Source organism: Trichosurus vulpecula, chromosome 8 (genome assembly GCF_011100635.1).
Source record: "Trichosurus vulpecula isolate mTriVul1 chromosome 8, mTriVul1.pri, whole genome shotgun sequence".
NCBI lineage: Eukaryota > Metazoa > Chordata > Mammalia > Diprotodontia > Phalangeridae > Trichosurus > Trichosurus vulpecula.
In genome coordinates, this window is record NC_050580.1 from 181,475,153 (window position 1) to 181,497,623 (window position 22,471).

Genomic DNA, 22,471 nt, shown 5'->3' on the forward strand with positions numbered 1-22,471 from the left:
AAGTCATTGCACATTAGCCCTGGGTGTTTAATTTAAAAACATTTTTTGAATAGTTTTTAAGGTGGTGGAGGTCTGGGAGAGGGCACCCCTCTTTGGAGTTGTGTACCCTGTTGCATGCTTGGGAGGGGAAAGCTCCTGCTTTATAGAGAGCTGAGCCCTTGCCTAAGACTCTCCTGAGGAAATCCTAAAGTCTTCCTGGAGCTGGAGCCCAGAGTTCCCTGGGCCTTCTCTCCCCTCCTTTGTCAGCGTAAGTCACTGGCAGTACAAAGTAAGTGTGTCCTGTTGGTTTCCACGGATGAAGGCAATGGGGGCAGCCAAGCCTTGAGACAACATCTCCAACCACACCATGTATGAGAGCCCCAGGACAGGCTGAACTTGGGGCCACAGGCAGGCTCCTATTGTTGACATGCAGTATCAGAAAGTAAGAACACACTTCAGGTTTTCCTGATGATTGAGGATTCCCCACCATAGTGCCTGGGATCTATTTCTTTTGCCATTTGGGATCTTCCTAGATTCGCGTAACAATAAGGGCAGCCCCTTGGGAATATTGCTGCAGGACTTCATGGAGACGCATCTGATGTTCAGACTGTAGGGATGGGAGGAGCAAATGAGTCAGAGATGAGCTAGTCATTGTGGAAAACTGATCATCCTGGTTAACCCCAGAGACCTATATACCTTCTTTGATTAGCCTGCAACTCCTCAGAGATGCTCTCTAGAGGAGCAGAAGCAATAGGGGAGATTGATTCCAGCTTTCCCTCCAATGGTGACTCCTGTAGCCCATGTGAGGCCACCAGATCTTCAAATGCCTTTCAACTGCAGACACAGGAGAAAGCTCAGGCCTAGCCCAAAGCAAAGGTAGTCTTTGCCATCCCACAAAATTCTGAGCTTCAAGGACCATAGAGCATCTGTCTTTTTGGTTCTCTTCAGTGTTTCACGTTATTTTATACCTCTCCCACTTTGGTCAACTCATCCCTATCCATTCCATTGAACACCAGAGTTACTCCATTTCCTCCTGGTTAGTCCCTAGTGCTATAGCTATTTTTTAAAACCCTATTCTGGCATCCTGTCACCCTGTCTTCCTACTCAGCAACTCTGGTTGAGATCATGGCACTCTAAGCCTCTAGGCTATGTGAGAGAAGGTAAGACAAGAAAGAAAATACAGTAGAGCAGTTGGGGTGGTCTTGACCTTTTCTCCTTTGGTTTTCCTGTGAGTTCAGGAAGCACTTCCACCTACTGGAAACACAGAATCATTTGAGGAGAGTGGATCCTAGCAGAAGAGAATGGAGGGTATTGGGTAAATAGCTTTAACTCCCTACTGTTCCTCCTGTCAGTTCCCGGTGACGCAGTGGAAGACTGGAGCTAGCCCTTAACCTTGACATGGCTTCATGTCCCCCTTGTGCCTTGATCACTCTGCGCTTCTCCTCTAGGCATCCAGGAGGGCTGCTCACAAAAATAAATGGGGCATCTAGCCCATTTCTTCTGTTGAAAATAAGCAAATAAGGAATCAGAACTATCAATCCTGTAAAGCAGGAGAGGATAGATGGACAGCCCCTCTTCTCCATGCTACATCCTCTCAACTCCAATATTACAAAACAAAAAGGGGGGAGTTGGATAAGAGATAAAATGTGACAGGCTCTGAGATAGAGGATGAATGGGCCCATAAGAAGGGAGATTGACATGGGAAGCAGCATAAGAAATGACAGTAACCTTGGTTTCCCCCTGTGGTGGGGAATCCAGGGAAGCCACTGGATCTAGCTATCTTTGAATTTTAAGGGGTGGGCTCATACAGTGAAAAGCTGTTAATTCTGTACTCTCCTTTGATTCATCTCATTCTCAGAATTGTCCCCTACTTGAAAGAAGTGGGAATATGGAGATAGGATCTCTACCTCCACCATCACTCGGCTAGTATACATCCACTGTCTGCTGGCCCAGCCTGGAGTGGAACAGAGTTTGGGGCTGCTAGTCTGGTGGTGCTGTCCCCAGCTGGTCAATTGCCCCCAACCCAGTCCCATAGATTTCCCATTCTCCTAAGGGAATTATCTATTTCTGGGAAAAATACCACTAAATTTTCCATCCTAGTAAATTATTCAGTTATATTTTTTCCCTTCTGTGACCCTGGCATCTCATTTTTGTATAGTTGCCCCTTTCCCTACCCACTGCTATTCCCTCCACCTCATTACCTGCTCCAGATTCAGCAATCCCCACCCCTTTCTCCAAGGCAGCCATTCCTTTGGAGTCCAAAAACTGGATTTGCTGGTGGAAGGGCAGGTGGGAGAGAGCAGAACGAGTTGTCATGATGTCACCTCCCTAAACTCCCTTTTCTTCCCCACCCCCATCCCCACACAGACCCCTATACCTTCTGAATAGCCAAGTGCCCTAAAATGAAAGAGGAGTCCTGTGTACTGTTTGGGTGACTCCCAAGTATGAGTTGGAAAGGTAAGAAAGGTAGGATTTGGAAGAACCTCAAGGGAAAGTCAGAGACTCTGCTCCTCCTGACCATACCAAGCTTTAGACTTACCCCAAATTGTGCTGAGTCACTTGATCCAAATCTCTCCCACTTCTCCAAGTACACTTAAATTTTCTTTTCCTTCCCTTAAAACCAGTCTCAGGAAAGCAGACAGACAGGAGATGTGGAGCTAAATCCACTTCTCTTTGAATCTTTTAATTCCTCTCCATCCTGAGTCCTGCTCATTGTACTAACTGGAATATACTCTTTTTATTTCCTAGCTAATCTCTTTATTACTAACCTCTGATGTCCCAATCCCTTGTCCTCCCCAATGTCCTCCCCAGTTTGCCGTGGGCTCGGCCATGGGGTGGGAGGGGCAGGGGTAGTGTTGAGCGGGGTGCTGACAGCCTCCCGGAAGGTGCAGAAGGCAGACTCCACAGTTGTAATTAAAGGTATCGCTAATAAGGAGGGAGAAGAGACAGTTACTGAGGGGATAGGAGCTGAAGGAGGCACCCCTCCCTGGGATCACCTTCAGTTCATTGTCCTGGAGGATCACCGTGATCATATCCTCTACTGCCTCCTGTCCCCAAGCCCCATCTCCCCACCATACTGAATGTAAGGTGGGCAGTTGGGACCCCTTCCCCCCACACTCACTGTGTGATGCCCACAAAATCCTCTACAGCAAGTGTGGGCACCTCTTGCCAATCATGTTTATATCCCAAGACTAGCACATTGGGTTTCAGCCAGCCCAGACCTGAGACCTGGGAGAAAAGGTAATAAAATGATGAATGAAGGGATGTGGGAGGCAGCACAGTGAGGATAAGATATGGTAGTTCTATGAATAGATGAGAGTGTTGGTCCTTAGCACTCACCTGCATGAGACCCTGTGCCCCAGCTCGAAGCTCCAGGGCAGAGATGGCTGTGTAAAAGGAACGGATCTTCAGTACATTCGACAACTTCACAAGGTCCTCTGAATCCTGAATGCCTCAAGTCTCCTAAGGGGCCAGCAGAGGTTGGGGGTTAGGAAGTCTCCTGATTCAAATTTATCCCTAACCCCACTATCCTGAGCTCAGATGACAAACATTTGTCTTATTTTACCTAGAAATAAAGTTGTTCTGCCCAATACCTTTTATGCAGTACTTCTAATCTCTATTTCTTTTCCTATGCCCCATGTGCCCACTTAGCAAGGCTACATTCCCACAGATCATAAGACTGACATTCTTGGTAAAAGCTCCTACAAAATCCACCAGAGCTGGTTGTTGACTGGGTGGTCCAGTGAGTGCCAGACACTGAGACCTGGGAAGAGGAAGGCAGAAATGGCATTAAATTAACTAATAAGATATTTGCCCCCTTCATAGTTAACTTTAGAAAGATGTGGAAAGAAACCTATAGAGAAACCTATTGGCTCTTCCCTACTATAACAGGTTGGAATAAGACTTGAAGCCCCAAGTGTCCTCTGCCTTCCCTCTCCTTTCCCCTCATTGTTATTAAATGGTCATGGATTATTCCTACTGGAGTCTCTCTCCCTGATAATTCCCACCTTCTTTTATCTCCCTCCCCTTTCCTCCCCCACAGGTTCTCTGCAATTTAGTATCCCTGCTGCTCAAGGAGTATCTCACCAAAAGTTCTTGCCATGATCCTGCACACTGGTCAGGCTCACTGAGTAGGTCAGAGCCATGTGATAGGTTCCAGCTTGGACTGGGGATCCCCAATTCACATCTGTGAATATGGGACAAATAGAGAGCCAACCAACATAGGGTGAGGTGGGGGAATTGGAATAGGGAACAGGGAAGAGAGGAAGACAGGCAAGGTCATGGAGGTGGACAGGTGTGGGGCTTGGATGCCACCTCTCTCTAGCCCAGGGGTTGGTAAAACAATGGCCTTAGGCCTAATACTTGCCTGTTTTTGTCAAGCCAGGCCCTTTAGATAAGAATGGTTTTTACATTTTGGAAAATATAAAAATCATTCTTAGCTGAAATGCTATACAAAAACAGGCAACTGGCTAGATTTGGCCCTCCTACTCTAGTTTGCCCACTCCTGTTTTAGCCTATTCCCACCATTTCCCTGGAACGCGCGCGCGCGCACACACACACACACACACACTCTTCAGGGTCTCCTGTAGTGGGAGTACTCCTCTATTCTTCTCTCACTTCTTGCTTGATGTCCTATCCCACTCCTACCTTTCCACTCTCCACAACCTTCCTTACCAGGCTTCCTGTGGAATCTATAGAGTAGCAGAAGAAGGAGTAATACGGCTATCAGTGCTGCCCACCAGGTGAGGAGAAACATGATGAGCAGACAAAGCAGGGACCCCAGCAGGGACAGTCAAGGACTATACCATTGGAATGAAGGATGCCAACCTAAGCCAGAGAAGAGACTATAAGCTATCTCTCACCTTTAATCCCCAACCATTACTCAGACTCCAAGTTTCTATTCCAACTCACCAGCCACCCCCTGGGCCCCAGTTCTGTTCCCAGTCCCCTCCTTCCAATTTCTGCCTCCCACATCTTCTCCCCAACCTAAGAGATTCCCAACTCTGGCCCTGCAGTCACCAGGTGAGTGGGTAAACAAGGTGTGGAAGCAAGTGAAGTTGACAAGGCCACAGGAACAGAGGAAGAAGTTGGAGATGATGGGAGCAATGGTGTTCAGCTCAGCTTTAAAGGAGAAATGAGAAAGTTAAGTGGGAACATCTGAAGTGAGGGACACAGGAATTAGGCAAGCCTGGAAATCTTGAGGAATCCTCCCCACAGCTTCCCACAGATTAAGTCATTTTCTTAAATGCTAGGGAACTGGAGAAAGGGGCAATAGGAGTGGGGCATGAGGAAGGGAATGGGAACAAGCATTTATGAAATGCCTGCTATGTGCCGGGCACTGTGCAAAGCACTTTACAAATATTACCTTACTTGAAGGAAGAGGTATGAGTCCTGGGAAACTTGACAGGAGAAAGGGAGATGAACAAACTACATAGAACAGGAACAAAGCAATGCCTGGGGCCCTGATGGGATGAGAATGAAGCCTACAGCAATGGTGATGGTGAGCAAATACCCACATAGTGCTCATTCTTCTTGCCATATCCCTTCCCAAAGAAGCCAACGACAGGGTACAGCTAGTCCTGGCACAGACACTGAAGGAGCGGGTGGTTTAGCAAGAGCTGAGATTGGGGGCCCCAGATGGCGGGGGAAAATGGAAGACTCACCTCCTTTACCGGGGTTGGGAAGGATTTGTAAAAGCACATAAATGAGAGGAGCAAGGGCCAGAGATGCATGGTGTGGGGGAAGTGTTGTGGAGAGGCCAGGGGATGGCGTGAGAACTCATGGAATCCCAAAGATGTACTAGGCTCTAGACCAAGAGAAATCCTTAGAGGGATGCAAAAGAAGAGTGGGAGCTGGCACTCCTGCTAGCACAGGCTCCCATAGGTTCGTGGGAGCCTATTAAATTTTCAGTGTGAGCATTTACACCTTGGAAATTGGCAAATGCCACAAAATTAGGGCTTGATCGATTGCTTTGTTGATTGTCTAGATGTAAGAAGTGATGGGGAAAATGCTAATAATGCAGATTGAATCTGAAGTGTATCAATATTGTATGTTTTTTTAAGTTTTCAGAGAGCTGATTGTTAAACATTTACCAGTATACCACTAACTAAACATTTTCAGATGAGTAAATCAGGATAAAATGAATATCCTGGTGAGCCTTGAGGAGAATGGGAGGAGGAGGGGAAGTCCCAAGCATTCTGCCTCAGTCCTAGTGAAGTCATTACGGGTTAGTTGTCTATATATAAGGGCTTCAAGTAGATATCTTTTTTAAAGAACCAACTAACTGGAGCCATATCCACCCCCATCCCTTTTCTATCTTCATCTCTTATCTGAGCGCCGCCCCCCACCCCACCCCAGCCAAACACTGCAGCAGGGAGACACATCCTTAAAGTGTGCTGAGGGATGGCCCCTACCTAATTGCAGGGGCCTCACACTCCCCTTCTCCTGCCCCTTCCAAGGTGCTGACTGACACAGAAGACTTTGAGAGCAGAGACAAAGCAGGAGAGAGCAGAGGACAGTGTAGCACCAAAGATTCCAGCCGACTGCAGAGGACTGAAGGCAGACACCACACTCATGGTCTAGAGAAATAAGGTTGGTCAGGAATAGAAACTGAAGTCCTTAACTGTTCATTCCTTCTCCCCTCCCACCCCTCAGCTTTCCCCAAAGTTCCCGGACTAGAACTTCTGTTGTTAAACATCTCAGTATCATATCCTCCGTAGATCATCTCTTCTTCTTCCTGTCAGTCACCTGATAGTGGTTAGACAGTCCATAGGTACAGGAGCCAAGTTCCTGAGAGCTGCTGAAGTCCCAGCCATACGTACACTCTGGCCCTGCATAGCTCCTGTTCCGCACATCCATATCCGTCACATTCTCTGAAGCATCTCACACCACACAGGAGCCTGAGGATACAAATCTCTTCCCAGGGAGAGGTCCCCACCTTAGGGCAGCCCTACAGACTAGATACAACAAGGTCCAACCCTCTTCCAGAACTGGAATTCCTTCTACAGTATCCCTGACAGGATGACCCAGTCTTAGCATGTCTGCATTTTAATTATCAAAGAACACTATAAGATAATATGTAAATCAATAATTAATTGACAGATATGAGTATATGATTAAGGAATCGAAGGTTACCAGTCTTGCTCATTACATTCTCTTCATTCCAGTCTCTGGTTTTTCTGAGAGGCTGAGCCAAGTAACGACCAGGTAATTCTGCAGGAGAGGCAAGTGAGGAGGGTCTTAACAATGGTGGCAGCGATGCCCAGGTAAGAAAGGGTAGCTTAAAGGATGTAGAGGAGAGTCCCTTTAGGGATGGCTGTGGTTGGGTCCGAGAGGCAAAAGCAAAGTGCAAAGAGGAAAAAGGAAGCAAAGTGGGAAGAGGAAATAGGAAAGTAGATTACATCTTCACAATACATACACATATACCTACACATAAGGTTCCCATTTCCCCTACTGTCTTTCCCAGACCCCAGCTCACTTTGAGATCTCCAGAGATATTAGCCCCAGCCAAGATCCCTGTGCCTGAAGGGAAGAAGACAGAAAACATTCCAAAGAATCTGCCACCTGGACCTTGCCATTGTGGGAGCAGATTTTCCAGAAAAATATTCTCTAAAGAGTCATGGAAAAGCAGAAGAAAGGCTGTGAAGAAAACTTCAGCCCAGCATCCTTTAGTTTACCCCTTCACCCAGCAAGTTACATAATCATAGATTTAAGATTGGAAGAGACCTTAGAAGTCATGGGGTCCAACCCCTTGATCTTGCAGATGAAGAAACTAAGGCATAGGGAAATCAAGTAATTTGCTGGAGTTACACAGCTTGTCGATGTTTAAGGTAGGATTTGAATTCAGGTTTTCCTGACTCTAGGTCTAGCACTCTATCCAGTGCCATCTTGTGGCTTCCAGCCCTGTTTTCCTCCAACCCAGCTTAGTTCTAGTGATTTACTTCAAACCATGAGGTTTACCCCATCCTTGATCAGCCCTGTAAGCAGATCTCTGCCTTCATACCCCCCAGCACCCTTCCCTTTCTCTTCACCTTGGTACCCAACGGAGCCAGTGGTTTGTCAGTTGGGTTTTGTAGGAAGCAGAGTCTCGATGGACTAATTAATGAAGGAGAGGAGAATAAGGAACAAGAAAATAATTTGGGCCTGAAGACCATGGCAAAAGCAAGTATGCAAAAAGGGAAGACATCTAATAAACAGCCTCATTTAAATTCCATCCTAACTCTTCTCCAGTCAATGTCCTCTCATCCTATCTAATAAGACCCCATGTTGACAAACGTCAGGCTTTGAGGAAGCTAGTCAGAAGGGTGTTCCATTCCCTCCCTGAGACTCAACAGCCCCTCCCCACTCTAAGTGGACCAGCCTCCAGACTGAGGGGACATGCCATGCCTCCTTCCACCACAGGCCTCTTGTTCCAAGCTCTCCATTTTATTTCCCCAAGACTCTGTACTACTTTGCCTCAATTCTCTATATTTCTTCCTCCTGATCCCTCCCTCTTTTTAAGACCCTCCCCCATTTTGAGACTAGCCCTCTCTGAATTCATCTAAGGGCTTTCCCCCCAGCCCTTACATCTCCCATCTTGCTCTCTGCACCCTCTTCCAATAAGCCCCAGGGTGCCTGCCTTGGACTCCCACTCCAAGCCAGCAAGTGACACACCCAGATGGATGGTCACAATCACAACATCCACGATCCTCAATTCATTCTCTGGCTCAGTCTGCTGCAGCTGTACCCCATGTTCCCAGGGTGGGCGGGAAGATGAAAGGGAGAGGACAGGCATGGGGAGGGTCACAGATGGTCCTTCGTGTAGGGAAAGTCAGGAGGGCCCAGAGGGGAAGAAGTTCAAGATGCTCTCTCAAGGAGAGGAGCACTTCAGGTAAGAGAAGGGAGGGCAGAAGTGTGGGATGGGATGGGGTTGGGCACCATACCCAAAGCAAGTCACAGAAAATCTCAGCAAAGCCACACAGCCACAGTCACAGCATTGGCAAAGGCAAAAATGAGGCCGATGGAGCCTCCAACCTCTGGACCCAGACTTTGGGAGATCAAAAAGTATGTGCCTCCTGGGAGGAGAGTGAAGAAGGAACTGGTCAGGAACCAAGCATCAATTCCTTCCCCACCCTAAGATGGCAGGAAAGGAAGTTGGGCTGGTCTGGAGTGTCCAGAGTTGAATTTGGACTGCTGTCTTCAATAAAATTGGCAGATCCCATGGATGGGAAGAGGGATTGGTTAGGGAAGGAGACAATGGAAAGAGGGGAGAAAAGAGAGCAGGCTCACTGTATTAGTAAGGCAAGATTCATGACCTCAAAGATGACCATGAACATGCTTGTATAGTTCAGAATCGCAAAGCATAAGAGATTCTCTACGTAGAAGACAGAGGAAGTATAACATTTATTTAGGCACCAGAGAATCAAACCCCAGAACCAGTAATTCCAATTCGATATCGCAGTAATTATATTCCAAAACCAGTAAGTCTACCTCAATGTAACAACAAGGAAATTATAACACAGTATTACAGCAAGGAACCAAATCATCCTGTAACCTTCCCCCCTGCTGGGGCCTTCCTGTAAACACTCACAAATCCCAACTGTGTGCTTGCCTACATTCTCTCTCTGGTTTCCAATCTCCACCCTGCACTCTCTTTGCAGCTCTGTCTACTCAGAGTTCTTTCTTCTCTTCTTTGGACTGAATTCTGACCTTACAATGGTTACCTTCTGGGTATATATACTCTTTTTAAGGCCCAAGGGCTTCACCCAATCAGCCATACAAGCCTGGGGCTTAGTAGTAAGTAAAGAGTGTAGGCCTGGGGCTTAGCCTAGGAAGTAAAGGGTATAGGGCTGCCTACAAACAAACCTCTAATTAAGCTTCCCTTAACTGGCCCACATGAGGCCTATTGAAGGGGTGGGAAAGATCTTTAATCACTGATTGGAATCTCAAGCATGTAGGCCTGCTTCTAATCCAGCCTCCCCTAACTAGCCCCACCTGAATCCTATTGAATGGACAGGAAAGATCCTTAATCACTGACTGGTATCACACTCACAAGCCTTGGCTTTGCCATTGCTGGAAATAGCAAGATGGATAGGCCAGTGATGGTAGTGACCAAGAACAATGGTCCATGTGAGTCCTGAAAGAGTCTTAATTAACATCTCTGGATTCTAATGCTCAGCACATCCTTTCCTCCTAAACTATACCTCCTCTACTATTAAAGTCCTCCTATTGGTTCATGCCTATGCCAGCCTGGGCTATGATCCAGGGTAGCTAAAGGTAGAGGATGACACCCAGATGTTGAACATGCAGCACATCTCAGAGAGAAAACCTGGTGAAAGATTGGCAGTCTCCCCTCAAGAATCTATCTCCCCAGTCCAGTCTGACTATTTCCCTGTAGGCCACTCAACTTCTCTTGGTTTTAAATTTCCTGCAGCCCACAACTTTTCCATCCATGTCTCTTCAGCCCTCTTCTTTCCCTAGATTGCCTTCTCCATCCCTTACCATGACTCCCATGACCCAACCAAAGTGCAAGGCAGGAGGGCGAGGGGAGGGGGGTTGTTCTCGCCAGCTTGGCCACCAGTTGCAGGATTTTGCTGTTCTTCATTTCCTCCGATAAGGGGTTAGCTCCCAGTTCCTCTACCTGAGAAGACATACCCACCCCTCTGAACTGGAAGTCACCTTGCTCAGCAGTTCTCAGGGTATCAGTGACTAGAATCAGCCTCATTTAGGAGGGAAAAAAAAACCTAATCTCTTGGAGAAGATAAAGAAGGGGACTCCCAGGGAGGACAGGAGTATATATGGGGAAACAGGGTTAAGAGTAGGGGTGGGAGACTCATAGGAATGAAGTGGGTGTGAAATGGGGATTTTAAGGAACCTATACCTTCCTAGGTACAAGGGGGAGGGGAGGAGATAGAGAGGCATATGAAAGTGAAATTTGGGAATTCTCACCAGGGCCTGGCTTCGAGAGCTTCCAGGCAGGGTGGACTTTGACAGAGGGATCCAGACACTGCAGAGATGGCATGAAACTCATAATGTAGCTCAGTGTCCAGAACCTTGGAAGCTGGAGTTAGGCTCAAGTTGCCCAGTGGGAGGTCAGGAGCACGACTTCAGGTGGATGCGCAAAGCCCAGGGGGTTTGGTTCCATCCTGGAGAGGCCATGAGAGGAATCCAGAAGTGGGGAGGATGGGAAGGGGAAGGAGAAGTTGAAGCAGACAGAAGAAATGGCCACTATCTATCAACAGGGTCCCTCAGGGTCCAACAGGGCTTCCATACCCAAGATAACCTGGCTGCCTTGAGGTTCACAGAATTCATTTTCTCTGCTGGCCCATCTCAAGGCTAAAATGCTCTAGCCCTCAAGGGGTATTGAAGGAGTCAGAGTAGAGGAATCAGGCCACTAGTGTCAGGTCTTTAGACTAGACCGATGAGGAGCCTGGGCCAGTCTGTGACTAGGCAGCTACCCAGAATACTACCTCCCTCACCCCCAGGTACTCTTCATCCTCAACTGAACTGGAAGCCTCAGCCCTGTTTGTGTTCCCCTGAAGCTCTGTCTATCAGGTCAGCCTGTCCAGTCAGGCCCAACCTTTTATCCTAAGACAATTTTTCCCCAGCAGCCTTTGGCTTGTCCTCCCACCCTCCCAGAGTGTGAGGGTGGGGGAGAGGAGTGACTGCCCCTTTTCTCAAACCTATTTCTTCTCAGGAACATCTGACCCAGAAAATTTCTGGGGGATTTGGGTGGAATCTCCTCTAAACCCCAAGAGCTCCATCTCTGAAGTTGCAGAAGGGTTGGAAAGAGGAGCTCTGGGGAGATCCTTAGAGGTATTGGCTCCAGCCTGGGAATCCCGAAGTCTTGAGCCTCAGCCAGTCTCAGGACTGGTTCCTGAAGTCAAGACTGAAGTTATGCCCCACACACCACTCCTCATTCAAAAGTCAGTCAACCATGGGTGGGAAGAAGAACGAGGGAGAAGAAGGAATTTTTCCAGCAGGTAGAAGGCTTTAGAGCACCCAATCCCTCTCCCAGAAGGCCTTGGAGATGCGTCATTTTGGATCTGCAACCTTGACCCCTGCCCTCTACACCTCTTCTCCCTCAGTCTCTCAGGCTCCTGGTCCATTCCGAGGACAGAGCTGGCTTCTGTTTGCCCTCTTCAGTAGCTTTGTTTCCTCTTGGATCCTAGCTTTATAGAGAACAGAAAAATCAATAGCCAAAGCTTTGGGGGATTGTCCTTGAAATACCTCCTCTTGATTTGTTGCAGCCCCCTCTTCCTCCAACTAGACGCCATCTCCCTTCTTTGGCTCAACTTTTTGTTGCCCCAGCATGGTACCCCAGCTCAGATGCCTCCCTGGCTTCTTCCTGCTCCATGCCCTTCAGTCTCCATCTGCCACTGAGTTTTCTATGTTCAGCTCCCCTGATCTCAAGTGGAAGAGAGGTCATCTGGGGACCTGGCTCTGGGGATTGGGTGTCCAAGCCCAGGCAGCAGTAACCTCAGCCCCTTACCTGACTATAATTAGCCCATGCGGGGAGATAGGCCAGGGTGGCCCCACAAGTTACCTCTCCCTGGGGCACAGAGACAAAGCCCAGCACCCAGGTGAGGAGGATGGGGGAGCTTGTGAAGGGGACCGGCTATAGAGACTGTTTAAGGACAGGGTCTCGGGAGCAGCAAAGGGAGAGGGCAGTGCTTGGACAAACACTGGAGTCCTCAGGACTGGGAAAGGTCCCTATACAATTCTCTGCCTCCTTGGGGCTCGGATTCTATCTCCTTCTTGAAAGAAAGCCTGGCTCCCAAGAAAGGCTGAGAAGAGGGAATTGTCCTGGAGTGGGGCAAAGGGTAGGGCTGGGGTGTATGTGGCAGAATGCCTGAAGTACGAGGTTTGGCACTTCTCGGACTTGGTGGGTGGTGACGGGCATGGAGGTGCATTTTACCTACGTTCTCTGACATAGAAGCTCAAGCTTTGACGAGAGCCTAATATCGTCCTTCTCCCACCTACCCTCAGACCCAACTAGCTTCAGACCATGAGTTCCCCAGACACCGTGATCTGCCGCTCAGAAAGGGGGCTCCTTTCCCCTCAGTCCCGGAGGGACTACCCCAGCCTCTCCTTACCAGCCCAGCGAAGCCCCACCTGGCCCTCCTCCCCAGACGAAGACTCAGGTCTGCTCCCCTTCCCTCTGGAAGAACCCAGTCACCGGGCCTCCGCCCGTGGAGATCTTCCCTCTCCCTCCTTGTCCTTGGAGGAAGATGAAGAAGGGGAACCTGAGGTGCTGGTGAGTGAGGAGCACCCAGGCCAGTTCTTTGCAGAAGCTCGACGGCTTCGGGATCTGAGCCTGCTGCTCGATGAAGAGGTAATAGTGCAGGGTCGAAGGTACGCGGTGCACGGGGTGGTCCTGGCTTCGGTCAGCAGCCTCTTTCGCTCCCGGCTGCTGAGGAATGGGGGTCCACAACCCCCCATACACCTGGACGTAGCTCCCCGGGGCTGGGAGGCCGTGCTGACCTTCGCCTATGAGGGACTGGTAGGTCCCGCCGCTCTGGGGGATGTAGTGGCGGTGGCGGAGGTACTGGGGGCCCCTAGGGTAGCAGCAGCTGCTCTGAGGAGACTGGAAGGGGACCGGAACCAAGGAGACAAGGAGCAGGAGGGACCGGATAAAGCTGAGGAGTTGAGAGAGAATCTGAATAGCATCGAGCAGCTCTATCGTGAGGGTGTTGGCTGTGACCTGGAGCTGGAAGCAGAGGGCTGCCACCTGAAGGGTAAGCAACTGGATAGGGACAGAGGGAGGTGGATGAGAAAGAAGTGAGGAGAGGCAAGGGCAGCTACCCACAGGATTCTGTGCATTCACTAAATCCAAGAGGAACTTGGATGCACTTTTTTGTCTATATATAACTTCCTTGTGCTCTTTACATATGAAGGTGAGCTGCCAAGGATGGATTGACTGTCAAATAGAACATGCGCTTTGAAGTTGTTTTTCCCATAGTGGTGATAGATTTACACTGACCCTGCACTCTTTCTATCCCTATCCTCTCTTGAGATAAACAACATTCATTTACAGGACAGGTGGCTGGGGTTAGTAGTACAATCTATGGCAGTACAGACAAGCAGCAGCCAATTGGGGCAAAGAAGGATAAACCTAAGACCTTGGCCTCATTGGTCTGGCCATGCTCTGGTCAGGGACAATACTAGTGAAAGAAATGATATGGAAAAGTGAATATCAGTGGACACACGTACTTGACACTCATTGGCAGATCTGGGTCTCCTATAGCTGTTAAGCAGGTTTTCTTGCTCTGAATTCAGTTTAGTAGGATCCAAAAGCTCCCATTCCAAAATGCCCTGGCATTCAAGACCATACCCTTTCTGACACCTTGCTTATCACCAGTGGTAAAATAGGTCAAATATTAGTTAATTTGTTCTATGCAGCCAAGGAATGAAGAATGCTGGTGAAACTGCTCAGGGAGCCAGATGTGACTTATACCAATGGCAGATGACAAGAACACAGCCCCCTAGGCCTCAGTAGACCTCAGAAGACTTTGAGGACTGGACCTTTCATTTTGTCTCCAGCCCCTAATACTTGGTACAGATTCCAAAGGACCAAATAAATCTGGTGTCAGGATCCAGAATAACAGAACTAAGATGTGGAAGGGGTCTAAGACATCATCTAATTCAATCTTTTTTTTTTGGATGGGGTAAGTCAGGGCAATTGGGGTTAGGTGACTTGCCCAAGGTCACACAGTTAGCGTGTCAAGTGTCTGAGGCTGGATTTGAACTTAGGTCCTCTTGATTCCAGGGCCAGTGATCTACTCACTGCACCACCTAGCTGCCCCCAATCTTATTTTCCAAGTGAGAAAACAGAAGCTTTAAGGGGAAAGTAACTTAGGTGCTTAGGGTCACACAAAGAATTAGTGGCAGAACAAGGCAAACCACAAACTCAGGTTTTCTGATTTATCCAGTCTGCTGCTCTTTGCATTATACTACATTGTCTTCAGAAGAAAATTCTAGGCGAGGCACATCTGTGTGGCATAGTGGTCTGTAAAGCGATGATATTGACAATCCACTCGAACAATTAAGTGCCCAACATATGTAAGCTGAGGCAGCTGGGTGGTAAAGTAGATAGGGTACCTGGCCTGAAGTCAGGAAAACCTGAGTTCAAATCCAGCCTTAGACACTTACTAGCTATGTGACCCTGGGGCAAGTCACTTACCCCTGTTTGCCTCAGTTTCTCCATTTGTAAAATGAGCTGGAGAAGAAAATGGCCAACCACTCCAGTATCTTTGCCAAGAAAACCCCAGATGGGGTCATGAAGAGTTGGAAATGACCGAAACTACTGAATAACAACAATGAATATGCAAAGTGCCACACCAAGCATTAGGGGCCAGAGACAAAATGAAAGCTCCCACCCTCAAGGTCTGAAGCCTATGTGAATGTGTTCCTGGCACCTGACACAGGCATTAAGTCACATCTGACACCCTGGAAAGTTTCATCAGCATTCCTCATGTATCCAACTGAACAGGGCAGGATTACCAGCAATGAGGTCTGGGAATGGGACCAATTTACTGGCATTGAAGTAATTCTCACTGCAAAAACAGCTTCAATGAATGCAGAAAGTAAACTGGCACACCACCCAAGGAGCTGTTGTGTGTCAGACCCAAAGGAAACCCGCTCAAGTCCCATCTGACTTCTTGAACTTGGGCATACCTACTTACTTAGTCTAAACCTCAGTTTCTTCATCTGTAGAAGATGGGGAATTAGAGACCTAAGATGGTCTCTAATAACAATAACCAGTGAGGAGGCTATGGGTTGGAGTGAAGAGAGCCTAGGACCTAGAGTTAGGAAGACCTCAGTTCAAATTATCCTTCAGACATTTAGCAACTGTGATCCTGGGCAAGTTACTGAAACTCTCTCAGACTTAGGGAATGGGGATAATAACAAAGTCTACCTCCCTGGGTTACGGTGAGGATCAATGCACTTCTGATCCAAAGAATTATTCTAGAGTAGTCTAGTTCACAAGTGCCCTATGGGAGAGGTAGTGGAATGCATTATTATACCCATTTTACAAGGGAGGAAGCTGAAGCTCAGGGACATTAAGTCACCTGCCCAGGGTCACACAGCTATTAAGTGTTGAGGATGGGATTCAAATCAGGTTCTCTTCTGACTCAGCTCTAACATTCTAATGTATGAGCTACCAGTTGGTCAGGCAGATGATACCTTTCGGGAAGCAGAGTCAGCATGTGATCGTACAAAGAATTGGATTTGGAGTCAAGGGACTGAGGTCTAATCCCAACCTTACCCCTTGTTATCTAGGTAACTTTAGAGCACTAAACTTTTCTGATCCTCCAGCTTTCTCTCATCTGCACAATGCTCATTGTACTATCTGTCCTACCTACCTCTCACTGATGTTATGAGGTCCATAGGTGGTAAGGTAGCTGAAAGCACTTTCAAGTTAAAAATTGTTTTCTATATAAAGATTCTGTAATATTAGGTTGCACCAAGGCAGATGTTCAAGCCATGTTAAGTACCTCTAGACTTGTGGGTGACAACAGAGGCAGATAGACATAGGAGCCTGGAGCACAGCAATCAATTGCTGGGAGAAAGGCAGCTTGTTAAACAAAGGTTTGATTGTAGAACTGAGTCAGAAATGCAAATAGCAAAGTAGCAAGATGCGCAAGGATGACAGTAGCATCTGCTATCAAGAGAAAAAGCAATCTTCACAAGGTACAAGTTGTGGGCAGGGCTGTTGACCGGATTCTGGTCTTTTCAACCATATCTATCTGCCCTTGTAGCAGTGACTGTCAGTGAGAAACTCTATTAGAAATAAAAAAGAATAATGTTCTGCTCCAGGTGACAGCTTAGGCTCTTGTTTTGGAAAATGGGGATTTCTTAGTCTATAGGGGACAGAATAGGAGCTTGGCACTGAAAATAGGTAGTGCTAGTGGGGTCAGGGTGAGGCATGGCATCTGTTCTGACCCTATGTCCTTCCAAATTTCCTATACTCACAGTTCACCGAGTGGCCCTGGTCTGTGGGAGCGAGTTCTTCGGCGCGATGCTCTTGAGCGGGATGAGGGAATCCCAGGGCTCGGCTGTCGTCCTACGCACAGTCTCTGCCCCAGATCTGCAGCTCCTTGTCTCCTTTGCCTACTCAGGGGCACTGCAAACAAACTGGCCAGGGCTCCTGAGGGCCACCCAGACTGCCCTGCAGTACCAAAGTGGCTCCTGCTTGGCCTTGTGCCAGAGAGCCCTGGCCCGAGGCCTCAGCCCTCTCCGATGCTTGGCCTTGCTTCCTGTGGCTGAAGCCCCAGGCCTTGAGAGACTTTGGGACAAAGCCCATGACTACCTTCTCAACCATCTGCCTGCTGTGGTCTCCTGCCCCACCTTCCCAGAACTGCCTCCTCCCTTTCTAGCCAACCTCCTGGCCAGTGATGAGCTGCATATAGAGGAAGAATTTGAGGCCTTCGAGGCTGCATGGCACTGGTTGGCAGCAGATCCCATTGGCAGAGAGCCTGAAGCTGAGACTCTGCTGCGCTGTATCCGTTTTGGTCGCATGTCCACCCGGGAACTGCGGCGTGTGAGAGCTGCTGGACTGCCCCCGCCTCTGCCCTCATCCTTGTTGCACCAGATTCTGGTAGAGGCAGATGTGCCAGGCCGAGAAAGGAGGCGGGAGCCTGGTCGGGCATTGGTGGTGATTGGTGGAGATGGGCTTACTCCAGACTTAGCTCAGAGTCAGCCATCCCGAGGGGTGTGGTGGGCACGGGCCTTCTGCAGTGGTGTGGGGCTGGTACATAGAGTGGAGTGGGGTAGGCTCCCTGCTTTGCCCCCTCCTGGGCGCTTCCGACATGGTGCTGCCAGTCTCACTGGGAGTGAACTATACGTCTGTGGAGGGCAGCATTACTACAGCTACTCAGACACCTTGGCCTCAGTCCTCAGGTATGGAAAAGAAGACATAGTTGAGATAGAGTGCAGATCAGACTAGTCTTTGTTATATAGGTGCCCAACCTTCTTCTGGGGCCACTTCAACCAGGTGGAATCTTTATCATAGTAGCCAGATATCCCCAAAATTCTCTTTTCTAGCCATACTTACCTGGCAGGGGATTATATCAGGAGGGCTTTGGGGGTAAAGTAGAAGGCAACAAAGTATCAGAAATCTGGTGGGTGCCAGATCTGGAGAGTAGAATGCAAGGATAGAAGTCAGATATCTCTGCTGGGAGGGGAAAAGGAAAGAAAGACTTGCTGATTCAGGAATAGCTTATAAGTACCAGAGCTAACTCTACCCATTTCTCTTTCCTGTGTGTGTTCACAGGTGGGCACCTGGCCAAAGTAACTGGGAAGAGTTGGCTCCAATGTGTCAGGCTCGATCTTTCTTCCCATTGGTGGCTCACGATGGACATCTTTATGCCCTGGGTGGGAGAGACAATGGGGCTCCCTTGGATTCAGTGGAGGTCTATGATCCCAAGCTTGATGTTTGGAGGTGAGCAGGGGAGAGGAGATCAATCAATCAGCAAACCTTTCTTAAGTGCCTACTGTGTGCTGGAGAAATTGGTAATGGAGAGGAGCCAGGCTTCTCTTAAAACTACAGCAACTACTTACCCCTACACAAGATGATTTTTTATTACTTCAATGTCAAAATGCACAGATAGGAATCTGTCTTTTCAGCCAATTCTTAGATCATAGAATCTCAAGAGTTGTAAGAGACCTCAGAGATTACCTAGTTCAATCCCTTCCTGAGCAAGAATCTTCTGGTTTCCTTACTTGTGCCCTCTGTCTCTCTTAGGAATAATGGGATGTCTAGACCGATCCACATCCATGTCATGGTGCCCACATTTAACTGGCCCAAGATGGTCAGTGGCATGAAGGGGCTGGAGGGATCTAGAGTTAGGCAGGGGAGAGGAAGCCCGGATGTGAGAAGGAAGTTGAGGATATTAGCTGCCCTTCTCCACTGAATCAGTCTTTTGTTCTTCCTACAGGGCAGCACCATCCCTTCCCACACCTTGCTTTGCACATGCAGCCTCTGTGCTGGACGGCCAGGTCTATGTGAGCGGAGGCTTCAATGGGACTGGTCAATATCTGGCTGCCCTCTTTAACTACAACCCTACTCGCAAGCCATCATGGATCCTGCTGAATCCTATGAAGACCCCTCGGGCAGGTCATGTCATGGTGGCACTGGGTGGAAGACTCTATGTAGCAGGAGGTCTGGGTGAGACTGGGGACCTGCTTAGTTTTGAAGCCTATGAGCCCAGGACTGACACCTGGATGAGCCTGGAACCCCTGCCCTCCCCCCATGTGGGAGCTGCTGGAGTCTCTCTTCAAGGAGAGATGCTAGTTTTGGGGGGCTATAGCCATCGAACATATGCTCTCTCTCACCTCATCCATGCATACTGCCCTGGCCTAGGCCGCTGGCTTTGTCTGGGAACCTTGCCCCAGCCCCGAGCTGAGATGTCTGCCTGTGTGCTTCGTCTGTCTCCTGTATAGCTGCAAACCCCAGGAACTGACTTAGCTCAGGCTTAAGTCCATAGTGGGGCAGAGAAAGAGAAAGGAGTGGGATAGGAGGAGAAAAAGATGGAGAATCAAGATGTACAGATTGAGGATGTGTGGAAGAGGGGAAGAAGCACTGAAGGGAAGAAAACCAATAGGTTATATGAGGAGGGGAAAAGCTTTACAGCAGGGCTTCTTAATTTTTGGTGTGTCATGGACCCTTCTGGCACTCAGGTGATACCTATGGGCCACTTTTTAGAATAATATCTCTTAATATCGTACACAATGTAAAATACATCAGAGTACAAAACAAACCAATTATATTGATATACAGTTAACAAAATGTTTTTTTAAAAATGGACCTCTGGAGCCCCAGGTTAAGAACCCCTGAAGTAGGGAAACAAAGAACACCTAAGTTAGGGGGAGAAAGTCTTCAACTCCAACTGAGGCTTATGGACCTAACAATAGGCATATGTATAGTACAGGCCATGGCATCCTCTCATCCTAGGATTTAGAACTGGAAGGGAGCTTAGAGACTCTCCTTTTATGGACAAAGAAACCAAGGTCCAAAACTTTTAGAGGGCTGTGCAAGTTAATGTAGACAATAAAGGCAGCCTATGGAAGGATCATAGGAAGAAAGGGGAAGCAGGGAAGATTTGATAAAAGTTGGAAAGGGGTTACAAAGAGGCCTTCTCTTCTCTCCCTCTTTCACCTTGTTAAATAATTCTCTTTTTTTCACTGTCCATGCCTCAAGCTGTCTAAACCCTCCTGACCAGACCAGGTCCCTCCTTTAATAGCACTTTAGACTGAGCATAGTTTTTCCATATCTCAATCATCACTTCTTCCTCTGGGCAACTTCTAGGTTCCAACAAAGTTGACATCTCAAGCAAAGAAGCTCTTGACTGGGGGTGTAAGAGATGAGGAAATATAGTAGATAAAGTGTGGGATTTGAAGTCGGACAACCTGGGTTCAAATCCTGCCTCTGATACTTACCAGCAGTGTGATTTTGAGCAAAATCACTTAGTATTTCCAATCCTCAGTTTTCTTATTTATAAAATAAGAGGATCTCTAAGGTCCCTTCTGGCTTTAAATCGATGATCCTATGAAGTGTCAATGTCTAGGAATGAACTTCAGGAAAGCTGCTGATAAAAGGAATTGTGTGTGTGTGTGTGTGGCGCGCGCGTGTGGTATTTGGTGAGGGGAAGCAGAAAGTGAAGCAGGATGAAATTAGAAGGACCAATAGTGGAAGGGATTGTGGTTTAGGGGATGGAAGCTGAGCTAGATAACTTCAGTGCCTAGATCTGTCCTAACCTGTCATCATGTCCAGCCTCCAGGGTGGACTGTGAGGTGGGTAGAAAGAAACATTTTTGACTTAAGATTCCCTGGCTGAACAAGAGGTGGATAGAAGGATCCTTTGGAGACCAAGAGAACTGTACAGGTGACTCCCCCCACCCACCGACCCCCCAGCCTCCCAAGTCCCTTTCATCCTTTTCCCTGGGATTTTTATGAATCATCTATTTTCTGAGTGGGGAAGGAGAATGAGGCAAAGATATATTGTGTTTTGGGGACATTTGGTGTCCATTTAGTCAAAGGCAAGTAGCTATTTCAAAGGTATTTCAGGGATATGACTACATTTTATTAATTTTTATTTTTTTACTCTGAACCTAAGAAACAAAACAAGAATTTCGATAACAAAGCAGAATAGAAAAAAGAGGATTGTACATGAAACTACAAATCTATTATGTACAACTTGCTTTTTCTTTTAAATATATAATAAAGTTATCATGTAATTTTCAAAACTGTGCTGTTTGTGTTTCCTTCTGTCCTTCCTTTTGTTCTATTCTAGGCATTTTAAAAAATGCTTTATTTATTATTTATTTGCTTTCTTTTTTTTTGGCAACGCTATTGCTAATCCCTGCCCCTCCCCCTCCTTTTCCCACCTTCCCACTAAAAAAAAAAACCCATGTTGGAGATGCAACCTGTTGGAAGTATGCTGAATTTCAGGTTCCAGGTCAAGTCTTGAGATATGGATTTAGATGTCATTCTTTAAAAAGTGAGAGTTGAACAAATAAAGTCTCCAAGGGAGAATACAGAATGGTAAGAGCAGAGAGGGTTGAAGACAAAACTTGGGGTAAACCGCAGGTGAGGAGCAGAAGGAAGAGAAGACTGAAAAGAAGCAGCTGGATGGGAAGACAACCCAGAAGAATACATTGTTTCAGAAACCAAGGGAGAACAATATTTCATGAGAAAGAGTATGGTTACTATTGTCAAATGTTAAAGAGGCAGAGATTTTGAGAGAAGAGAGAAGGGGAGGGGAGAGGAGGGGAGGGGAGGAGAGGATTCAGGACTGGCTCCTGAGGAACTCATGGGTAGGAGATGAATGGTGATCCAGCAAAGAAGACTAAGGATCAGTCACACAAGTAAGGGAACCGAAAGCATTCAGTATCATGGAAAGGAGGAGGGGGTAGTTGATAGACTCAAAATTCAAAGAGAAATCAAGTAGACAGGAACTGAGAAAAGCCTGTCAGCAGAGATCATTGGTAATTTTAAAGAGAGCAATTTCAGCAAAATGGTGGAATCAGAATTCAGACTGCAAACCTGAGAAATGGAAACAACAAGAATAGTTCAACTTTCCAGGAACTAGGCCCTGAAAGGGAGGTAACATAGGGTAATAGATTAAATAGATGGAAGGGCCAATTGAAAGTTTTTAAAGTGTGGGAGCTTGATTGTATGCACAAGGGAAAGAACCAATGGGTGAGAAAAAATAGGAGATAAGAGAAAGAGATGGAATTATTAAAGAAGCAGGCTTCTGTAGAAGACTAGAGGGAGTAAGATAAAAGGCACAATTGAAGAGATTGGGTGAAAAAAGAACAGGCATATTTTGAGGTACAGGATGTGGAGAAAAGGGAACTCTTGATTTATAGCATCGATTTTCTGAGTAAAGTAGGAAGTTAGATCCTCTGCTGAGAGGGAAGTGGGAAGGGGTCACGTGACATAGGAGACTCTAGAAGAGAAGAGAAAGTTTGGAAATGTTATTGTTGAGAATGTGATAGAGAGTCAATCAGGT

At 47.5% G+C, this 22,471-nt stretch overlaps 1 protein-coding gene and 1 pseudogene across 1 annotated transcript; one reads left to right on the top strand and one right to left on the bottom strand.

Moving 5' to 3' along the window:
• Positions 1-508: 508 nt before the first annotated feature.
• On the bottom strand, positions 509-6,837 carry LOC118829716 (annotated as a pseudogene).
• Positions 6,838-12,460: 5,623 nt separating this feature from the next.
• On the top strand, positions 12,461-21,199 carry KLHL33 (kelch like family member 33). The gene is made up of 5 exons (XM_036734160.1): positions 12,461-12,539; positions 12,946-13,694; positions 16,935-17,859; positions 18,233-18,400; positions 18,897-21,199. The coding sequence occupies exons 2-5, from the start codon at positions 12,965-12,967 to the stop codon at positions 19,399-19,401; spliced, it is 2,328 nt and encodes a 775-aa protein (XP_036590055.1). The 5' UTR covers positions 12,461-12,539; positions 12,946-12,964; the 3' UTR covers positions 19,402-21,199.
• Positions 21,200-22,471: the final 1,272 nt, after the last annotated feature.